Here is an 18904-nt window from a genome sequence, read left to right on the forward strand (position 1 = left end):
ATTTTTTCTTGAATGTTTTGTGCAAAATCGAATAAAGACATTCTGTTTAATAAAACTTGAATGTGTGTTTTTTCATGTCTAATGTGTAAATGAATTTAACATGGTACAGGTTGAATGAAATCTGAAATCATTTAAGAAATCATATGGGCATTCACACTTTCAAGTTTGGCGCTATTACTAAGCAGGATAGTAATGAGGTAATTTCCTTTTTTTCAAAAGGCAGCCGATTACGTCATCAAGTTGTGATCATTGTGGTTAGGATCAAGGGGTTGGTGCCTCATAAGCTTTCCAAGTCATACGATGAAGTGTATGAAGACTGTAAGTTGTCTGACGTCAGGGGAAGACTTGGTGGTCCATGTGTCAAAAAAAATGCTAGTTTGGGCGGCTTTGTTCAGGGATGCCTCTAGCCAGTCCATGTGGAATAAAAAGTGCAGCTTATTTTTTACAAGGGTCATAGGTGGTGGGTTGGGAGAAAGCCATTCTTGGAGTATAGCTTTTCTGGCTGCTGCAGCTAACCTTTCCGCTTAAGCTTTGGAGGCTTTTGATATTTGTTGTGCCCCTCTGTGCTTGCTGAATATGGCCCATTCTATGTTGGGTGGGAATGTTTGCTTGATCAGTGATTGCCAATAGCCATAGACATCCAGCCAAAAGGCACTGATAATTAGGGATGTCGCGGACTGTTCTGCGGCGAACTTGTTCGCGCGAACATCGGCTGTTCGCGTCCGCCGCAAGTTCGCGAACGTCGCGCGACGTTCGCCAATAGGCGTTCGCGTCAAAATCGTTCGACCATTCGACCATTCGGTCGCTAAAATCGAACGATTTTCGTTCGATTCGAACGAAAATCGTTCGATCGAACGATTAAAATCCTTCGATCGTTCGAATCGAACGATTTTCGGATGTTCGAAGTTCGCGAACTGTTCGCGAACTGTTCGCATTTTTTGCCGGTGTTCGCGAACGGCGTTCGCGAACACATTATCGGCGGTTCGCTACATCCCTACTGATAATTGGGCAAAGCCATATACAGTGAGCTAGAGAGGCTTCTGTTTCTAAGCATCTTGGGCATATTGCGTTGGTCAGTATGTCCATTTTGAACCTCCGTAATTGTCAGGAGTGCCCGTTCAAATATGGCGGCGCCCATGACCCACGTGGTCCGGCGCCAGCGTCGATGATGTCACGCGCCCGGCTCAAACTTTAAAAAAAAAAAAAGGACTTCCAGGTCACGGGTTCGATGCCCGATAATAGGATTTTGTTTGTGCATTCCTTGGTGTGCATTGGTCTGTTATTGATTCCTGAATTTCTGACCCTGCCTGAACCTTGACCTTGCTACCATCTGCCTGCCTATTGACCTCCTGCCTGAATATTGACTATGATTTCTCCTGATCCTTATTTGTACCACAAACTCTGACTTTAACCCCTAAGCTTTGGTCCAGACTACTCCCGCTGGGAGCGGATAGGCCCCCTGACAGTAATGGTGTCAAGTAGGATTGATGTTGTAAGGCCATAATCTGATATTGGCTTGAGTGGAGTTTGGCAACATCAGGCGTGGTAATGGTCAGTATGATGTTAGCCCACTTCCCAAAGGGGGTAGAGTTCACTCTAATGAGTTTGTGAATGTAGGAGGTGGGACATGGGGTGTTGACTCCTTTCCATAAATGATTTAAGGGGTTAGAAGTATCCTGTTCTTTCATCCTACGTAGAACATCTCTCGCATAGTGGACCGCTTGTAAATCTTAAAAGTGTTGATCACAGAGGAAGGGGTGTTTTGCAGAGGCTTCTAAAACTGAAGCTGTCATTACGGCTATCTCAATGGTGAGTATGTCTCTAATGCAGTAAATGCCTTCTTTTTGCCACTTGGTGAAGACATTTGTTAATAGGCTATTTGGAAATGTTTTATTACCAACCCAAGGTAAGTGTTAAGATAGGCATTGTGTGGTTTTCCATCGTGGCATATGTTTCTCCAGGCTCTATAGGTATTTATAAACAAGAGGTTTATTTTTTGTGTGGGTGAAGGCTCATTCGGTGGGAGATGGAGCAAGGGATTTAAATAAGGGGTCCCCATGAGCTTGTGTTCTATACCTAGGTTACTATAGGTGTTTGTGTTGTAGATCCAGTCTCCAGCATGTCTCAGCAGGGCAGCTTTGTTTTATTCTATTACATTTGGGAAGTTAATACCTCCATTTGCCCTGCATTGTTGCAGTTTGTACAAGGCAAACCAAGGTTGTTTTGCTCTCCAAATTAAGTTCCTAAATATTTTGTTAATTAGGTTATAATCTGTATGTTGAGGTAGTAGGGCAACATCTGGAGTTTGTATAGTAGTTTAGGGACGTATATCATTTTAATCAGCTATGCTCTGCCCAGAAATGTAAGATTTGTTGCTTTCCAGTTGTCATGCTGGATGTTGGATATGGTTTGTTTTATGTTTAACTTGTATGTGTCTTTGTGACGATTTGCACATTTAATGCCTAGGTATGTGATGTGAGGTTGTGATTTTTTGAAAGGGATGTCTTTTGACCAGTCTGTATGTTTTGTGTGTTTTAATTTTATGGCTTCTGATTTGTCATAGTTAATTTTGAGATTGCTGAAAAAAGTTGCATATCTTTTGATAGCTTCCATAATCACAGGCAAATGGTTAGGTTTATTTATGAATAGTAAGATATTGTCTGCAAATGCTATTAGTTTGTGTTGTGTGTGTCCTATGGTGAAGCCTTGGAATGCTTGGTTTTGAGCTAAGTGCCTAAGTAGTGGGTCTAATGTCTAATGATATTAAAGAAAAGAGGGGGCAATGGAAAGCCTTGTTGGGTACCTTTTCTTATTGGGAATCTTTTTATTCTTTTTTCAGTTTATATTGTTTACTGTGAGAAAGGCAGTTGGGATATATACAAGTTATGGACAAATTTTAATAGTTGGTGGCCAAAATGTTGACATTTGAGTAGTCTGAGGAGGTGAATGTGATATATTCTATCAAATGCCTTTTCTGCATCTAGGTTCGCTAGGATTCCATGCGTACATTTTTCTGCGTTATGTATGTATATGGAGGCTAGGATTTGACGTATGGCTTTTAAGGAAGCCTAGTTGTATCACAGTCAAAATTCCGTGGCAGGCTTTTTGCCTTTGACTTATTGGATCCAATATGGCCACCGTTCTCCGGTTGGGGCCAGTCCGGACACGTAGCCAGGAGGGAACTCCAGGGAAGTAAAACTTGGTCAGAGCTGGTCTGAATCTTCCACGCTGAGGTGTCGGTGCCGATGTTTGTTCTTTGCGCTTTAGCTGCCTTCGGATGAGGCAGATATTGGGAGGATTGCGCTGAGCTCAGTTAAAAATCTCCCGGAAGTCGTCCCTGGAAATTTTAACCTTGGAAATATCCTTGATATTTAAAACTGCCCAAAAATGGCAGAATGAAGCTTAATTTATTTTTAAGGGTTGCCAGAAATTTAGTTCTTAAGGGTCAAATTCCTGATTTGCTTCTATCATAGAAAAGTTGAGACTCAAAAACCATTTGTGTGTTTTTCATAGGTACATACACATGGGAAGGAAACATAGCACTTATGGTCGGTGTGGTACATTCTGCCACATTATGGCATTTAATATTTGTGCAATGGAAGTCCGGTGTTCCCTCTTTGCTGTGTGCTTGTGCACATGAATTATGGACCAAATTGAGTAGTGTTGAGCGAATCTGTCCCATTTCGCTTAGCTGAAAAAATCGCGAAACTGTGAAAAAATTCAAGAAATGGGGAAAAATTTGTGAAACGCATTGAAGTCAATAGGCGTTTTTGCACGCAGCAGTTTTTACACGAGTAACAATTTTTCTCACTCCAAATGCATTAAAGTCAATGGGTGTTTTTTCTTATGGTGACTTTTTTGTCCTAATGCATTAAAGTCAATGGGCGTTTTTTCTAATGGCGACTTTTTTGTCCTAATGCATTAAAGTCAAAGGGTGTTTTTTCTAATGGCGACTTTTTTGTCCTAATGCATTAAAGTCAATGGGTGTTTTTTCTTATGGCGATTTTTTGTCCTAATGCATTAAAGTCAATGGGTGTTTTTTCTTATGGTGACTTTTTTGTCCTAATGCATTAAAGTCAATGGGTGCTTTTTCTTATGGCGACTTTTTTGTCCTAATGCATTAAAGTCAAGGGGCGTTTTTTCTTATTGTGACTTTTTTGTCCAAATGCATTAAAGTTAATGGGTGTTTTTTCTTATGGGCATTTTTCTTGGCGAATTTTTACCCTACGAATTTTCACCACAGTTTCGCTAGAAAATCTGCACATGGCAAAATGAGTAATTTCACCGCAAATCCATGGCTGGCAAATAAATTTGCTCATCACTAAAATTGAGCTGTTCACTAAACATAAGACATGATTTAGCATGATGTATCTTTCGAACCTAAATCTCCGAAGGCCCGCAGTTATTAAGAGAAAGATCAAGAAATGTGAGGAACACCAATTTGCACCTCGGGAAAGTGTTCCTAGAAATTTTTGTTAATGTTGGCAACTATGGGGAGAGTAAGAAGGGGTCAAACACTTGTGTACTTATGGAAAAGATGAGTAGTATTAGCACATTAATCTTAAATAATCGTTAGTAGTGGGAATGCAGCACTCGGCATATAATCTTACAGGCACAATTAATGCTGTTAATTAGCTTCAAAGTCACAGCGGGTTCCTTTTCGTTAGAAACGCTGCTCCTGGTATGATGTCCCCCCTCCCTTCTATTTTTCAGGCTTGGGTATGCCAGATATGTATGCTGGGTTGGCTTTGGTCAGTTTTGCGTAGGGTCTGCACACAGCATCAGAAGCAGCTGTCTACAAGTTGGGCTACATTTAGAAGTTTAAAATAACACTAATAAGGTCTAAAAATGTTCCATGCAGGCTAAGTTTAAGAGGTAGTTCACCTTGAAGTAAACTTTTATTATTCTAAACAGTGGCGTAACTACCGGGGGGGGAGCAGGGGGTGCAATTGGGCCAGGGCCCGCACCCCCGCAGGGCCCCCCAGCAGTCACGCGCCCACTGCAGTGGCTGCAGCGCCGCACGGAAGAGGGTGGGGGCGGGGCCTGGCTGCACGGCCCGCACCAGGGCCCACCCCCACCTATTTTCATCTCTGATTCTAAACAACTTTTCAATTGGTCTTCATTATTTTTTTACAGTTTTATTTATTTATTTGCACTCTTTCCAGCTTTCAAATGAGGGTTACTGACCCATTGCTCTGTAAGGCTACACATTTATTGTTAATGTTGCTTTTATTTCTCATCTTTCTATGCAGGCCTCTCCTATTTATGTTACAGTCTTTTATTCAAATCAATGCATGGTTGCTAGAGTAATTTGGACCCTAGCAGCCAGACTGATGAAAATACAATCTGGAGAGCTGCTGAATAAAAAGCCAAATAACTCAAAAACCACAAATAACAAAAAATGAAAACCAATTGCAAATTTTATTGCATCATACTAAAAATATTACTGGACCCCACATAAGTTATTTTTCAGGCCCCCAAAATGTTTAGAGGCTGACCTGCTATACCAATATTTATTGAAATTGTATATGAATTAGTGCCTCATGGGGCCCCTATACTTCCTGCCCCCCTGCAGCCACAGGGTCTGCTTCCTCTATAGTTAAGCTCCTGGAAGAATGCACCATGGAATAACAGGTACAGTAGGGCATGTTAGCATCAGTACTTTGCCAGTGTGCATCCAATTAGCAATTGTAGCGGCACACTCCAGGGTCCTCTTAAAAGAATCGCTTAATTACAGATTTTAGGTAAAAAAATTTGACTTTATTGATACATCTTGATACACCGATAAAAACAGCGTCCGAGTTCTTTGCCGATTAGCAATGGCCCTGCAGAGGCTGACAAGTGAAGGCTGTAAAGGCTTATGTAAGTCAAAGAGAGCAGCCCCATGTGCAGGCACTCTCTTATGATAAGCATAAGCACCCAACGGGTCAAAATTCACGCACTTGCCCTTGTGTTTTGATGCAAATCGAAACACAATGGTTCTTAATTTTTTTCTCAGTCTGGTTGCCTAGTTGCGATCCTTTCACAGGCGATTTTACTTGCGATACCTTCCGTTCTGACGTGATTAAGCTGATTGCATCAGTCACGACACGACTGTCAGATGAAGACGCAACATGCAGCATTCGCATCTGACAGTTGTGTCAGATGCAATCAGCTTCTACGTGCAACATTTGTATTACTTGCATCAGAATCAGCGCATCCGACGTGACGCCTGCGATTAGTCTCATCGCGTTGCAACGGAAGGTATCACAGGTAAAATCTACCCTCAGGGTTCCCCTGCATCGATAGATGCCACTGCACAAAATTCCGTATGTTACGTGTAGTAACAGACATGTATTGTATGTCCCCATAAAATTGACATTGCTTCCCTAAGTGCAAAGTAATGGGGTTTTTTTTTCTGATACAGACCTAGAGGGAGTTGAGAACACTGGAATAAACAGCACATAAAATTCTCTTTGTCAAATTGCATGTAAAACCCAAAAAACAATTGATTTAAACTTACTCAAAGTGCTTGTCTTGTATTCACATTCTGATTTGAGCTGGTCTCTTGAATATTAATATATTTACACTAATTCCAGGCTTTTGGCTCAACTGTTAACCCCAGGTAGGGCATAGACAGTTAAGGTCATTGACACAAGTTGCATAACTATGGGGGAAGCAGATGCAGGGGACAGGGGGCCCAACTGGGGGGGGGGGGGGTCTGGGGTGACTCACAATATTGTTCAGGAGGGGTTCCTGGATTTTCTTGTTTTGTTTAGTTTTTTTTATTAAAGGGATCCTGTCATTGGAAAACATGTTTTTTTTTCAAAACGCATCAGTTAATAGTGCTACTCCAGCAGAATTCTGCACTGAAATCCATTTCTTAAAAGAGCAAACAGATTTTTTTATATTCAATTTTGAAATCTGACATGGGGCTAGACATTTTGTCAATTTCCCAGCTGCCCCTGGTCATGTGACTTGTGCCTGCACTTTAGGAGAGAAATGCTTTCTGGCAGGCTGCTGTTTTTCCTTCTCAATGTAACTGAATGGATCTCAGTGAGACATGGGTTTTTTACTATTGAGTGTTGTTCTTAGATCTACCAGGCAGCTGTTATCTTGTGTTAGGGAGCTGTTATCTGGTTACCTTCCCATTGTTCTTTTGTTTGGCTGCTGGGGGGAAAAGGGAGGGGGGTGATATCACTCCAACTTGCAGTACAGCAGTAAAGAATGATTGAAGTTTATCAGAGCACAAGTCACATGACTTGGGGCAGCTGGGAAATTGACAATAAGTCTAGCCCCATGTATCTGTTTGCTCTTTTGAGAAATGGATTTCAGTGCAGAATTCTGCTGGAGCAACACTATTAACTGATTCATTTTGAAAAATGACAGTATCCCTTTAAGTTACACTCCTGACTGACACCATGACATTCAACAGGGCCAGAACTAGGGGTAGAAATAATAGGCAGCTACCTAGGGCGCAGTCTTTTGAGGGTGCACTTCCCAGTATAATGTAAGGTAGAGCCGGCCTCCTCAGCCCTCTTTGGGATGATGGTTTGTGCTCCCAGTCCCTCCTGCTTCTGGCCTGTACTTTTATTATCTCTGTTATATATCTGTGAGAAGTGGGATAAGTAATAGAGCTGTTGGGCACTGGTGTGGCTTGTGCAGAGAGTCTTCTTGGATTGAATGCTTTAAGTGGCTGCTGCTGCTGGCACAGGAAAACAGCAGGTATTGTAGATTGTGGATGTACATGGGGGCTGTGGGGGGCAATCAGGAAGGGAGGCACTCTATTATGGCAGCTCATCTGATCTGAGACTAATATATACAGATGCAATAATTGAGTGAATTGTTGTTGCAGATTGTACCTCAGTCTGTCATCATTGCAGTTTTGGGTGCTACATACAGACATACAGTGCTACAGAACTAATCTGTGTGGCTGTGACTCTGGGCGCTGCTGTGCTATTACTTGTGTAGAGGGGTGGGTGCTTGTGTGATGGGGTGATGGGGTGATGGGCGCGGGTGCATGTGTATATGGCGGTGGCTAAAGTGGGAACTTATGTACAGGAGTGGTTGATCAGGAGGTGCTTGTGTAGAGGGGTTGGTAGGTGGGGGAGCTCTTGTATAGAGGGGTATGTGGACACTTGTGTAGAGGTGGGTTCACACACAATGTGCACACATGAAGGTACAGGGAATCAAGGAGCAGTGGAAGGTTGGTGGCAGCACATCTCCCTGCTGAATCTTCTGGTGGTGCGCTGAAAATTGAAGCAAAATCTTAGAAATTATTGAAATAAGAATAAATTACAGACAAATACTTGTATTTTCCTAATATAATAATTCCCATTTCCAAAAGGAGATATCTTCTTCTAAGGGTCAATCTCTCTGCAGGTGTCTGTTCTGCTTTTTCTTCTGCAGCAGGTGTCTACTATTCCTTAATCTCTGCAGCGTCTTCTTTTCCTCAGTTCCTGCAGCAGGCATCTCATCTTCCTCAATCTCTGCAGCAGGTGTCTCTTCTTGAAGTTCACTGGTCCTGAAAAAGAAAAGAAACATTGCCATTTGTTTCCAAGGTGCTGGAGGAATAATATACCATGATAGCCTTATACAATGTATTAAAGGGATGCTGTCATGGGAAAACATGTTTTTTTCAAAACGCATCAGTTAATAGTGCTACTCCAGTAGACTTCTGCACTGAAATCCAATTCTCAAAAGAGCAAACAGATTTTTTTATATTCAATTTTGAAATCTGACATGGGGCTAGACATATTGTCAGTTTCCCAGCTGCCCCAATCATGTGACTTGTGTCTGCACTTTAGGATGGAACTGCTTTCTGGTAGGCTGTTATTTCTCCTACTTAATGTAACTGAATCAGTCTCAGTGGGACTTGGCTTTTACTATTGAGTGTTGTTTTTAGATCTACAAGGGAGCTGTTATCTTGTGTTAGGGAGCTGCTATCTGGTTACCTTCCCATTGTTCTGTTGTTAGGCTGCTGGGGGGGGGGGTGATATGACTCCAACTTGAAGTACAGCAGTAAAGAGTGACTAAAGTTTACCAGAGCACAAGTCACATGACTGGGGGAAGCTGGGAAACTGACAATATGTCTAGCCCCATGTCAGATTTCAAAATTGAATATAAAAAAATCTGTTTGCTCTTTTGAGAAATGGATTTCAGTGCAGAATTCTGCTGGAGCAGCACTATTAACTGATGTGTTTTGAAAAAAACATGTTTTCCCATGACAGTATCCCTTTAACTTTTCCCTACTGTAACACAGGTGGGCAGTTACTGATCTCAAGAGTGTAAAAGTGAAATAATCATCTCATTCAGCATGTCACTGGTGTAATTCATACCACTCTGTATTGTGTTTCAGTTTAATATAATGCCTGAGCCTGGTTCTTTAAGAGCAAGTCCAGAGACAAACGGGCATCGTCCAACTAGCCTTGAATCTGCTCCAAACTTCATCCACTTTCTGCTAAGCATTGCCAATTCTTTTATCAGCTGAATTCTGTACAGCATATTTGCAAGCACAGGGAATGCTAGGAAACAGGAAAAATATGGTGGGGCGCACTAAGAGAAAAAGTACCCTTGGCCAATAAAGGGTACCCCCAGAAATTCTACCTCTACATCCACTACAATTTGGGAGCCTTTTATAAGAATATGGTTGTTTACGTTGCAGCAGAAGAAGGTAAAACACATAACAATCCAGCTTTTGTGAACTACATCCTCCATAATTTCCAGCTTCTTGCATTGCCTGAGGGTTGCAGGGCTTTGTAGTTCACAAGCTGCAAGGGAGCTTGACATATTTAACGCAGCAGATGGTATGATTGTATTTTATTGATGTAATTGGTTCCATCATCTGTCCATCTTCTTCCTTACAAATCCTGTGCCGCCTGACATGCCAGACAAAATATTGCTGTAAATATTGTCATCACCCTCGGCACTGGCACTGCCAGGCTGTACAGATGGGAAAACTGCCCAGGGATTGTCACCTTGGATTTATCCGGGAAGTTTATCTAATTCATGGGAATATGCACACTCATTGTTCTCACTTTAACTTGCATAAATCAAGGCTGCTTTTAGATTCCAAGTTCATGACAGCATGGCTGCCCTTCAAAACATTTGTTAAAGCTATACTGTCATCCCCTTTATATTTTTTTAACAGCACTATTTTGATTTACATGATTTAATAGTGCTAAGTTATTGTGTCACATTATTGCCAGATTTCATGTATTTATTTAAGGCATATATCACACGGGGAGATAGCTTCTACTTCTAGCTGCTGATGTGTCATTGTTTCCTAAGGGGGCATATCAGACTAACTGCCCCACAGGGAACATTAAAACATTACTAGCCTGCTAGTATAACAGCTACTGCATTAATCCTTGTGTGACATAAACCTAATATAGACTTATAGTCTACACTAACATTTCGGCCTCATGCTTTTATATGGTCCTGGTGACTTATAATATACATGAATTTTCAATAGGGTGTACTTTATTCACTATATCTCTCCTTTTTGTGTTGCAGTTGTTAGAAATAATGTAATTATGGGCAATAGCACAAGTCCTGGCCGTTGTGCAGAATGCCATCTATCCAACATTGACATCAATTAGTAGATCACCCTGGTCATTACTGCACCCTAGTGTGTTTTTAATCTGCAAAAATCCTTATTTATGTAAATGGCCATGTGTAGCAGGTACTCTAGCAGACAAGATTACACTAGTGCCATAGCAACCCTACCTGGCAGAACATTTAAGATATGATTAGTATTGTCTACAAATTTTGATCTGTGCCATTTTCTGTTCGAACGCCACACTGAAGATTTGTGGGACCATCCTGGCCAAGAACTCCATAAATATCCCAGTGTGATCAATCAGGTTTCCTCTTCTGAGCACCAAATCTGTGGATTGTAGAATCTGATTGCTCCGAATACTAATGCCAGCGTGATAGTGGGTTCTGGCCCAGCTTCAGCTTGTGGGGATATTCACCCAAATACTGTTTTGTTTTTCTTTTGTATTATAAAATGTTTTTAGGTGGACATCCCTTTTAAACAACACACGCCTTTTTAATACTCCAATCTCTCATGGCAAATGAAATTACTGAAGCAAAATGTTATAAAATATAAAGCTCTCTCCCTCTCGCTTTAAGGATTAGCTGTTATGTCGGTTTAGGTGTCGGGCAGACAAATGCAAATCTTAGCGTGAATAGCTGGTGCTTCAGGAATAAATCTTTTTATCTTCTTGTGCACTGAAACAACAATATACCCTGCCTTGTAAATCCTGCACCATCTGTTCCTTAGAACATTTGCTGTTTAAAATAACAGTCCATAAAGTCTAAATACAGAAAAGCCAGGGCAGGTCCCTTGGAAACATGACACGGCTCACTTTGTACAAAGATACTAAATGGCACAATCTTCTGACACAATACACTTGATTCACTTCAAGGGAGTAATTTATCTCCGTATTATAAAATATAAGTATATTAGAAGTCACTGAAAAATCACATGGCCATGTTTATATAGATCCTGGAACTCCAATTCATTAATTAACAAAAACAACTTTTTAGTGTTTAGTTCTCCTTTCAAAGTACCATTGTGTCATGGAACTGGGCTGTAACTGTAGGATGTCTGTATTAGAGTACTGCATGGGTTCCAGTCGGAAAGACCCGTGCCCAACCCGGACCCACTGACCCCTAACCGGACCTGAACCCGCTACCGAACACATCCCCCTACCCACAACCATTACCTAACCTGGACACTATAAAAGGTAACTTACCTTCCGACCCAGGAAACCAAGGTGGTGATTCAGCAGGGCAGAGACAGAAACTTGCCTGCACCATGGAGGAGGGTACAATTGGGTACAAAGGTGGATTACCCATGAACTGACCACACCGCTGGGGAATTGAGGATATTCTGCCCAAAAAAAACAATTCTGCAGGTATTACACAAGTACCCGACCTGGTGCAGGACTCTAGTGTGTGCAGAAGGGCAAAAAGATGCAGCTCTAATATAGTGCATATAGCTAGGCATTATGGTGTCAGAGAATAATGTGCTTTGTAATACAAGATGCAACAGAATGTGAAGATGGATGGCATTCATCCGTTAATTTCCATGGTTACAACATATGATCTAAATCTGTAGTACCTGCTTTGGAGTACACCAACCAGCAAGGCATTTGCAGCTCCTAGGAAGAGCTGAACTCACTTGTTCGATTGGCTCTTTACACTGGTATTGGAGGAAAGGTCCCCTCGCATATTCTTACATAGGCTCTTCACAGTTCTAAATAACTTTGACGCCAGTGATTCTTGGAATCTGAAACATTAAATGCTTGACCAAATTAAGTGATCTCCCGTTATTTAGGTTTCTAGATAACAGATCCCATACCTGTATAATAACTGTGAACATTTCTGGAGTAAATCAAAATATGCTTCCCGTGGCATAGCTACACATAGAGAGGCCCAACTTGCACAACAACCCTTATCCGGTCCCCAGGCCCCGCTCGCTCGCACCCACCCACTTATGCCAATATGCAGCAGGTGTGCACATTTTTTGGTAGGAGAACAGCCTGGGGGGGGTTTCTATACAGCAGACCCCAGCAGTCCCAGCCCCCCACTACCACAGGGTCTGCTTCTTCTATAGTTACGCTACTGCATACCTCCATAGGTACCTATAATTTTTATTCTGTAATAGGTTCTGCCTGCTAAATTTAGAAATGGCAATGTTAAAGTATGCCTCAGGAGAAGCATACAGCTTTATTAACAGGCCCCATACTTGGAATATATTTTAGTTGGGCCATTTTGAAAAAAACTAATTGTTATTTTGGCGCCTAGCCCGGCCCAGCTTTCAGCAATATGATTTTCATGCTTCCATCAATGAGGCTCAAGATATATTTTTAGCTTTCTAACATGGTTTGCCTTCATAAGTAGCTCAAGCATACAGACAGAAGTATAGCTAACAAACGTAGATGCATTCCACCTTCTCGTTATCTGGACAGATATTTGTCTAGCAGCATAATCCAAATGTTTTCGGTTTGGGCCACACGGGGGGCCAAATCAGCTAGATGAAATACGCTGGTTGATTTCAGCCCTACTGAGGACAATAGCCTCCTCTCTCTTCTGCATTTAGAAGTGTTGAATGAGAAGCATAGCGAACAGACTTCTGCGGATTTCGGATCAAAGTGCAGAGACTCAAGGTTTTTTGACCAAATCCGCCAAAGTCTGTTCACATCGCTTCGAATTTAACACTAATTCTGAGACACCGGTGTGCCCTAGCTTTATATGCACTCACAAGTGCTCACCAGCTTTAAGTTATTAGATTTGCAAAATGCAGCCTGAGCTAATCACTGGTTGCCTCTATTTGAGGCAGAGAAACATTTTTATTGTAAGTGTTTATATAGTACAGGTATGGGACCTGCTATCCAGAATGCTCAGGACCTGGGGATTCCTGGGTAACGGCTTTTTCTGTAATTTGTATCTTCATGCCTTAAGTCTACTAGAAAATCATGTAAACATTAAATAAACTCAACAGAATGGCTTTGCTTCCAATAAATAATTTTACATCTTACCACAACCTTAGGTTAGATCTAGTACAAGGTACTGTTTTATTATTACAGAGAAAAAGGAAAAATGTTGATATTTTGATACAAAATAAAAATTGTCTTGATCCTAGTAATTTTAGAATATACAGCAGGTAAGTACTGGAGAATTATCTCTGTTTCCAGGAAAAAGAAGGCCTAAATAAATATTTTCTGATTTGTATTATCCTCAAGCCACACAGTGTATGTGACAATCACTACTCCAGCACTAAGGCTCTTCAGTGCTTTATTTCCCCTTTGTGTGAGAGGGAGGACTCATCAAGGCCTAATAATATAGTCTTCAAGGTCAAAGTATCCACTGATAGTGACTGAATATTAGGCTGGCTTCACATAGGATGACCAGGTCACCATATTCCATTATATCCTTAACATCCTTGACATTCTTCAAGTGGGGGGGGGGATAAAACTATAATGTATAGGGAAAGGTATATGTTACTAAGGTTGGGTATGAGTATTGACCTCAATACTTTATATACTGACACTCTCAAACCGAAAACAGCAAAGTCTATCACAATCAAAAATTAAATAATCCATTGGTATAATTGTATTTCATTAGCCAATCGCAAAGGAAAACATCTCCTTTAACTGCTCGCTATTCTGCCGCCTCTGTGACTGCTATCTTTGCTTACATGTTTTATTTTATCCCGAATTGTGTCGGGATAGGCTTTTCCCTATGGATCCTAACCGACCCTTTACTATTACATTAAGGTGGAGGAGGGATATGCATACAAGGTATTTTAAAGAAGCAGCACCTATGTGAAACTGAAGGGCAGTACCCTTTGCTCATGTTTAAAATCTTTTATTTTGCATCCTGAGGTTGTTTATTATAAAGAATTGCTATATGTTTTCTCTAAAATTGATTTTGATATGTGTAGGATCTTATCTTTTATGGTGAGGGAATATGGCAGGTCTTCTTATAAACTGAAAAGGGGCGAATCATTCCATTTGTAGTTGCTGATTAGGGAGGAATATGGTCATGTAAGACTATTTGGTTGGCAGTGAGCCTTGAATTGAAAGCACTGTGCATGCTTTCACGATTGGGTCTATGGAATGAAGATGTAACCTTACTCCAAGCACATGCCTTGATGGTGGGTATTTTCAGTACAATGAATGTGGTAAAGTGAACAGCCTCTTTCCATTACAAAGGGCACCTTGTAATCAAAGTCATGGAGAAGATGGGCTTGTATGACAGAAGATGCAAAAAAAAAAAGTCGGGCAGTTCACAATGCAGCTGGTGTCATATTTCTAACCAACAAGGCAATGGCGAGGAAAAAGGCTATTTTAATGAGCCATTCACAAGTCAGGAGGTGGAAGGAGAAGTGAATAGAGCTTGGCCACCAGCTGCCGGCACTCCTAGCCACCAAGAGCTCTTTCAGGTAAGTCATCTCCTTCTATGTCTGGTTACATGAAAAAGAAGGAAGTATAAATTGAATTGATGCTAGTAACTATAGAATTATAGAATAGATTAATGGGATACAAGGGTCAAAGAAAGATGATGGAGAGATAAAACAATGGACGCTAGCTGTATCTGTATAGACCCTGAGAAGGATGAATGGACTCAGGGCTTATTATGAGACTTAAAATGTATCTGATCATTTTATATAAAAGGGATGAATTTTGTGTCCAGACATGGTTGAGTATTTCAGACATGCTCTACTGTTAGCACATTTGCCATATAAATGTACTTCCATATCCTCTTGGCTCTGGATAATCAGGTCAACCAACATTTCCCTGAGGATTAGCCACATGCAGACTCTTGGTGGGGGGGGGGCATGTACAGTGTAGGTACAAGTACATCTATTTTGTGGAACTTAATAGACTTTTTACAATAGATATACAGGCTCTGTGACTGGTGTATCAGCATATTTTAGTGGTAGAAATTAAATAACACGGGGCAAAGTTTGCTCCAGTGTTGGAAACCATTAACAGTTTATCAGTCGGTGGTAGTTGCTGGTCTACTGTTTTCTGATTGGTTGCTATTGGTTAATAGACCTGGGGCAAATTTGCTGCAAATCTGGAGCAAAATTATTGGTCACTTGTAAGATGACAGAATTCCCAACAGAATGGAATATTCCACTGTGCAAAGAACTATTCATGCACCTATTTGTGCTTGTTAATGAATTAGGCTACATGTATTAGATTATTTATATGCCCATTGGACAGTTTTTGCAGGCTGTCATTTCCCCCACCTCTCCGAGTTGAACGTTACTTCTTCATCCTGACCTGGTTGATCCACCTATAGAGTGACGTTAATTCTGGGCTATGGTAACATCACTGCTGGTTTCATGGGTCCCCTAGGTTGGGTTTAAGGTATAGGTGGCATTGGGTAGCGGGAACAAGACAGGCATATAGCGAGGTCAGCAGAACTGGTTGGGCACGGGATTGCCCAAGCAAACCCACATTGGCCTTTACAGTAAGTTATTCCAGCAGCACTCTGATAGAGGATCCCTGTGCTTTTCAGGGAATGCTGGGCAGGACTGATTTTAGGGTACACAAGAAACAGCATCACAGCCCCCCTTGAGTTATAATAAATAGATAGATGATAGATAGATGATAGATAGATAGATTGATAGATAGATAGATAGATGATAGATACATAGCTAGGTACATAGATAGATAGATGAAAGATAGATGTATATAGTTTATACATTGGCGATGTCTCACATGCAGTCTTTTAATTGTTGTTGTACTGTAACCCCACTGTAGTTTGGACCCCCTAATTTATTTCCTACTCAGATTTTTTGCCCTAGTCTGTCTGAATGTCCAGTGTCCTCTTCGTCTCCCACTCTGGCTCTTATACTGGGCTTCAGCATTAATATGGCACAGGTTCCTAGGGGCTTTAGTTAAGTGACAGTTTGTCAATTAGGAATGTCCAACCCATTGCTCTCAGAGTTTCCACCCATTTGCTGTGAACATATGCAGCATTTATTGAGGTCAATGGTTCTGCCACAAGGAACATTCCTCTGAAAAGTGACCAATGTCACACACCACACAGCAAATGTACTTTATGTGCATACACACTATAAGTATTTTGTTTGGTGCTTGGTATACATGAATGGAACTGCAAATCAGGATTCTTAATATACAGGATTAATAGTCTAATATTTATATACATATAAGTGTAATGAGTAAAGATTGGTGATTCAGTAACACTATAGCTAACCTGTAGCTTTTCATTCAGGTTTGACAGAAAAACTAAAGAATAAACCATGTCTGACGAGTAAGTACAGTTGGTTTTGTGCACTATTGTTGAAATGTGTGGGATGTTATTTCTTTGCTTGTTAAAAATAAAAAAGACAAAGATTTTATGTATAGTCTCTGGGAAGGGATTGTGGGATAGCAGGTATAGTAGGGAGAGATGGTGTCTATAGTAACAGTGGGATAATAGTCTCTGGGAAGGGAGTGTGACTGTGGGATAGCAGGTATTGTAGGGAGGGATTGTGCCTATAGTAACAGTGGGATAATAGTCTCTGGGAAGGGACTGTGGGATAGCAGATATAGTAGGGAGAGATGGTGCCTATAGTAACAGTGGGATAATAGTCTCTGGGAAGGAAGTGTGGCTGTGGGATAACAGGTATTGTAGGGAGAGATGGTGCCTATAGTAACAGTGGGATAATAGTCTCTGGGAAGGGACTGTGGGATAGCAGGTATAGTAGGGAGAGAATTTTATTAAAATATTAAACAATTACAAAAGAAATACAATTACATTTCAATCAGATCAGAAGTAAGCAATAAATCAATAATACATCAAAAAGGAAAATAAACATTCCTACAAAGCATCATGTTTCCGCCATCAGCCCATAAACAAGATTTAACATTCTGGTTATGTTCATATAATGCATATCAGGAGCCATCTTTATGTTTCTTATTTAAAGACTTGTCAGAACTTTTGCCTCCTGATCTTTTCACCTGAATCCTTATACCCGTCTCATGGCTCACAATCCCTCCTTCCTCCTCCTCCTCCTCCTCAAGGGACTCCCAATCTGCCTCCTGGGATTCAGAAATCTCTTCCCTCTTACTCTTTTTCCTACTGGAAATAACGGAAGGGAGACTTTTCCTTTTCTCAGGTGTTTCCTCTATTCTCGCCTCTTCTTCCTCTGCCAATTCCCCCCATGATTTCCCCCCTGGCAAAACAAACCTATTTTCAGTTTCAATGGGAATTACACCAGGGCACTTATTCTCTTTAACTTTCTTCTTTGATTTGCTGCCCACCACTTTCCACTCATCCCTTCGTCTCCCCTTCTCATGGGACATCAGTACCTTTGTCTTTTCACTCTTCCCTGTGTCACTCTTCCTTCCATCTTTCTCTGCCTCCTTCCCTCTCACCTCTGTTTGGGGCTCTCTAGCTGTTTCTCTTACCCCTTCTGCTCTCTCCTCCCTCCTTGTCTCAGTCTGTGGCAGGTTCTCCCCTGGCATTGGGGTGCTCATCTCCTGTGCCAAATTGGGACAAGCTCGCTGAATGTTGCGCCAGGCTTCGGGGCATGATCTATAAGCATGGCCTGACTTCATGCACAGGTTACACTTTATTGCCTGGACACATTCTTTGCTCGGGTGCCCAGTCTCCCCACACAAAGCACATTTCTGTACATTACATTTCATGGCATAATGCCTGTTGGACCCACATTTATAGCATAGTCTGGGCTGACCCACATAGAAGCAGACACCCCTTGTTTTCCCAATGAAAAACGAATTTGGGAGATGACTCTGAACATTTTTCTCTACATGCAGTTTAACTTGGACTTTATATCCCCCCGTCCAGAAACCCTCCTCATCAAACAGTCGCACCAGGGGGGATAAGACAGTGCACTGGCGCCTGAGCCATATGAGGACGTCCTGCTCATGTACCGTCTCATTCTTCATCATTATAGTCACTACTTTAGTTTCAGGTTTGGAGACAGGTATTACCCTAAACCCCTCCCACTCCTTGGCCTCTTTCTTCAGATGATACCTCCTCCAGAATTCCTCTAACCCTTGGGATAATTTAAAACTGACGTCAAATTCAATATCTGTGACACTTGTTAGAGCATAAATATCTTGTGGGGTGAAATCCAACAACTGTTTAATTATGTTTCTGGCAACAAACCTGCGCCCCGGGAAATCCTCTCTCTCATTCTCCCACTTAATTTTAACTACATTTATTCTCTTATCAATCTGATCATCAGAGTCATCTTCCCTCTCACGTGCGAAGAACCTCCTCCCTTCCCAAACATTACCTCCAGCAGCCCTCTCACTCCCACCTTGCACATTGCTCTCCCCAGCAGAATAAACACCATTTTTTCCCTGCCCTCCCCCACTCACTTGCATTGCATCAACCACATGCACCTCAGCTGCACCTCTCTCTGCAA

The 18904-nt window shown here is 41.5% G+C and overlaps 1 protein-coding gene across 3 annotated transcripts in view; it reads left to right on the forward strand.

Annotated features, from left to right (window-relative positions):
- Positions 1-1695: 1695 nt before the first annotated feature.
- The window catches only part of tnni1.2.L (troponin I type 1 (skeletal, slow), gene 2 L homeolog), a 30460-nt gene continuing 13251 nt past the window's right edge, over positions 1696-18904 (forward strand). Inside the window, exons 1-2 of one of the 3 annotated variants that reach the window (XM_018250651.2) lie at positions 1696-1809; positions 16741-16779. In XM_018250651.2, the coding sequence (XP_018106140.1) occupies positions 16769-16779 (11 nt within the window). In that variant the 5' untranslated portion in view covers positions 1696-1809; positions 16741-16768. 3 annotated transcript variants of the gene reach the window in all.

The sequence above is a fragment of the Xenopus laevis genome, chromosome 3L, assembly GCF_017654675.1.
Source record: "Xenopus laevis strain J_2021 chromosome 3L, Xenopus_laevis_v10.1, whole genome shotgun sequence".
Lineage (NCBI taxonomy): Eukaryota > Metazoa > Chordata > Amphibia > Anura > Pipidae > Xenopus > Xenopus laevis.